At 41.2% G+C, this 2451-nt stretch overlaps 1 protein-coding gene across 1 annotated transcript; it reads left to right on the top strand.

Annotated features, from left to right (window-relative positions):
- Nucleotides 1-5: 5 nt before the first annotated feature.
- Nucleotides 6-1894, top strand: LOC9641091 (phosphoglucan phosphatase LSF1, chloroplastic; the record flags this gene model as incomplete). The annotated part of the gene is made up of 9 exons (XM_024668008.1): nucleotides 6-305; nucleotides 363-431; nucleotides 491-612; nucleotides 671-886; nucleotides 945-1056; nucleotides 1111-1226; nucleotides 1288-1441; nucleotides 1494-1617; nucleotides 1666-1894. Coding segments are annotated over 9 exons (1224 nt in total), but the record flags the coding sequence as incomplete, so codon positions are not given.
- Nucleotides 1895-2451: the final 557 nt, after the last annotated feature.

The following is a 2451-nucleotide window of genomic DNA, read 5'->3' as shown; positions in this document are numbered from 1 at the left end:
TTACATACGCTTGGAGGTTCTTGCTTCCCAAAGGGATCAGGCAGCTCGCGATCTTCTTTACGGGTGTCGACGATGAAGATGACGATGACGACGAGAATGAACGGTCCGAGAGAGCCGAGCTAGATATATGGCACAACTTGGAAGCGTCGTTTGAGGTCATAGCTAGGTACAGCACGGACGAAGACCTGGACGGACAAGTGGAGTGGTCGCACGGCAACTTTCAACTTCAGGAGTTTACAAGCGCTCAGCTGAGAGCTTCAAAGGACTTGACTTACAGCCATCGTTTTGGTCTTCGCTACACGAAGGTATGGCGTTTCTACTTTATTGTCTTTCATTTTTTTCCGAACGTTATTTGTTTCCAGATGACAGAGCACATCGTCGTGGGATCTTGTTTACAAAATGGAGCAGAAATGCAACAGCTCAAACAAATGGTATGCTTCAAGCTTTGACAATCTCCAGGTCTTGGTTAACTTGCTTTTGTCTTGCACAGGGTATCACTGCAATTCTCAACTTACAATCCGAGAGCGAGCAACTCAACTGGGGCATTGACAAGAGCTCTATTACAGAAGCTGCTCAAGCAAACGGAATGGTCCTGGCACATTGTCCAATCAGGCACGCACTTTACTTTCTAGTGTGTCGGAGCAAAGTTATCCGTTTTCCTTCGTTTCAGAGACGTCGACACCGTCGACCTGAGAAGAAAGCTCCCACTCGCAGTGGGAATTCTGTACCGGCTTTTGAGAGCCGGACATCACGTATACGTTACATGCACGAGCGGCATGGATAGAGCTCCCGCTTGTGTCATTGCCTATTTGCATTGGATACAAGACGTTCCGCTTCAGAGTGCCGTCGATTTCGTCACGAACCTTCATCTCTGTGGTCCAGACAGGTGAGTCTCTCAAGCCTGATGGCGTTAAAACTCATGCTTTCTTTGCTCGTTGCTACAGGCCAGCATTGGTATGGGCCACCTGGGATTTGATCGCCATGGTGGAGAAACGAAACCACGATGGACCTCCTACTCACGCTGTTCAGTTTGTGTGGAACCATGGTTGCAAAGAGGTACGTATAGCCACCATTCAGCCATTGAGTGAAACGTAATCTTTTGAAGCCCAGGGGGAAGAGGTTTTGATCGTGGGGGATTTTAAAGGTGGCGGATGGAACGAGCCTATAAAGGCTACGCACGCGAGTGGGCCAAAGTATATTGTTGATCTTCGAGTCCCACAGGGGAAGTATGTGTCATGGATCTCGGAATCTCATATAGAACCATGATCGATCATCAAAACTTCGCAGGTATCAATACAAGTTCATCGTTGGCGGACAGTGGAGGCACTCCAACAGTCTCCCAACTGAGATGGACAGATGGGGAAACGTAAACAACGTCTTGTTTGTTGGTGGTCGAGCGTCAACGACACCCGAGGGTGTGATCCATTCGCCAATGCCACAGGTGCTTTGTCCATTCCTTCTTTCAAGTTTTTCTTACATGTTTCTTTTTCAAGGACCTCATAACGGTTAAAGTGATTGAGAGATTGCTCACAGAAGAGGAGCGTTTCACTCTCGCATTTGCCGCGCGGCGGCTTGCATTTTCAGTGTGCCCGTCCAAATTTGCTCCCAAGAGCAAAGGTAATCTTTAAGCACTGCAGAATCGCTTTTAACTGTGAAACCGATCAGGACAAATCTGAAAGAAACAAGTAGCCATCGCAAGTTGGACGGACTGGCATCGAGGTGTTGTAAAATGCGCTAATATGAGTAAGATTTAAATAAGATTTCTTTAAAAAAATTCATTTATAGCTAAAAATATTAAAATAATTTACTATTGAAAAAGCAATATTTGATTTTTCATGTTGTTAATTTTTTCTAAAGTATTATTAAGACAATAATAAATATTATTTAATATTTAGTAATGGTGCTTCAATCAAGTTGAGAGGATGACCCTAGCTCACTGGAGTTAGAGTTCCTAGGGCTAGTGCTAGTGGCTAGGAAATTAATTTTTCTAAATTACAATTTTATTTTAATTAAAAAATAAATAAAGAATTATAAATTTAAATTATAAATACATGGAATATAGAAATGTGCACATTCAATTAACTTAAAAACCCTAGCTTTTATATAAGAGAGAATAATCTAAATTAAAACTATTAAAATATCAATATGCTCATAGCCATATATATGGACTTTACATCATTGCCTCTTCTTAGAAGGATACAAGGTAGTTAATTTCTTTTGTTGATGGGCTAATAGGAATATCAAAAAAAGGTATTAATGGATTTGTGACTTTAATTGTTGTATATATACAAGTTTTGGAGGATTAGCTTATTGAATATTATGCCAAATTTGTAATCCTTTCCATTGAACAAAGAACCACTTATACATATCAAATCACAATGTTCATCAAGAATCCCATAACTTAAAAGGAGTAATAACAAGGTTTTCTAGAAAAGAATTGAGCTGTAAGCA

Source organism: Selaginella moellendorffii, unplaced genomic scaffold, assembly GCF_000143415.4.
Source record: "Selaginella moellendorffii unplaced genomic scaffold, v1.0 SELMOscaffold_306, whole genome shotgun sequence".
NCBI lineage: Eukaryota > Viridiplantae > Streptophyta > Lycopodiopsida > Selaginellales > Selaginellaceae > Selaginella > Selaginella moellendorffii.
Note: the sequence above shows the minus strand (reverse complement) of the source record. Positions and strands in the feature narration are given on the sequence as shown.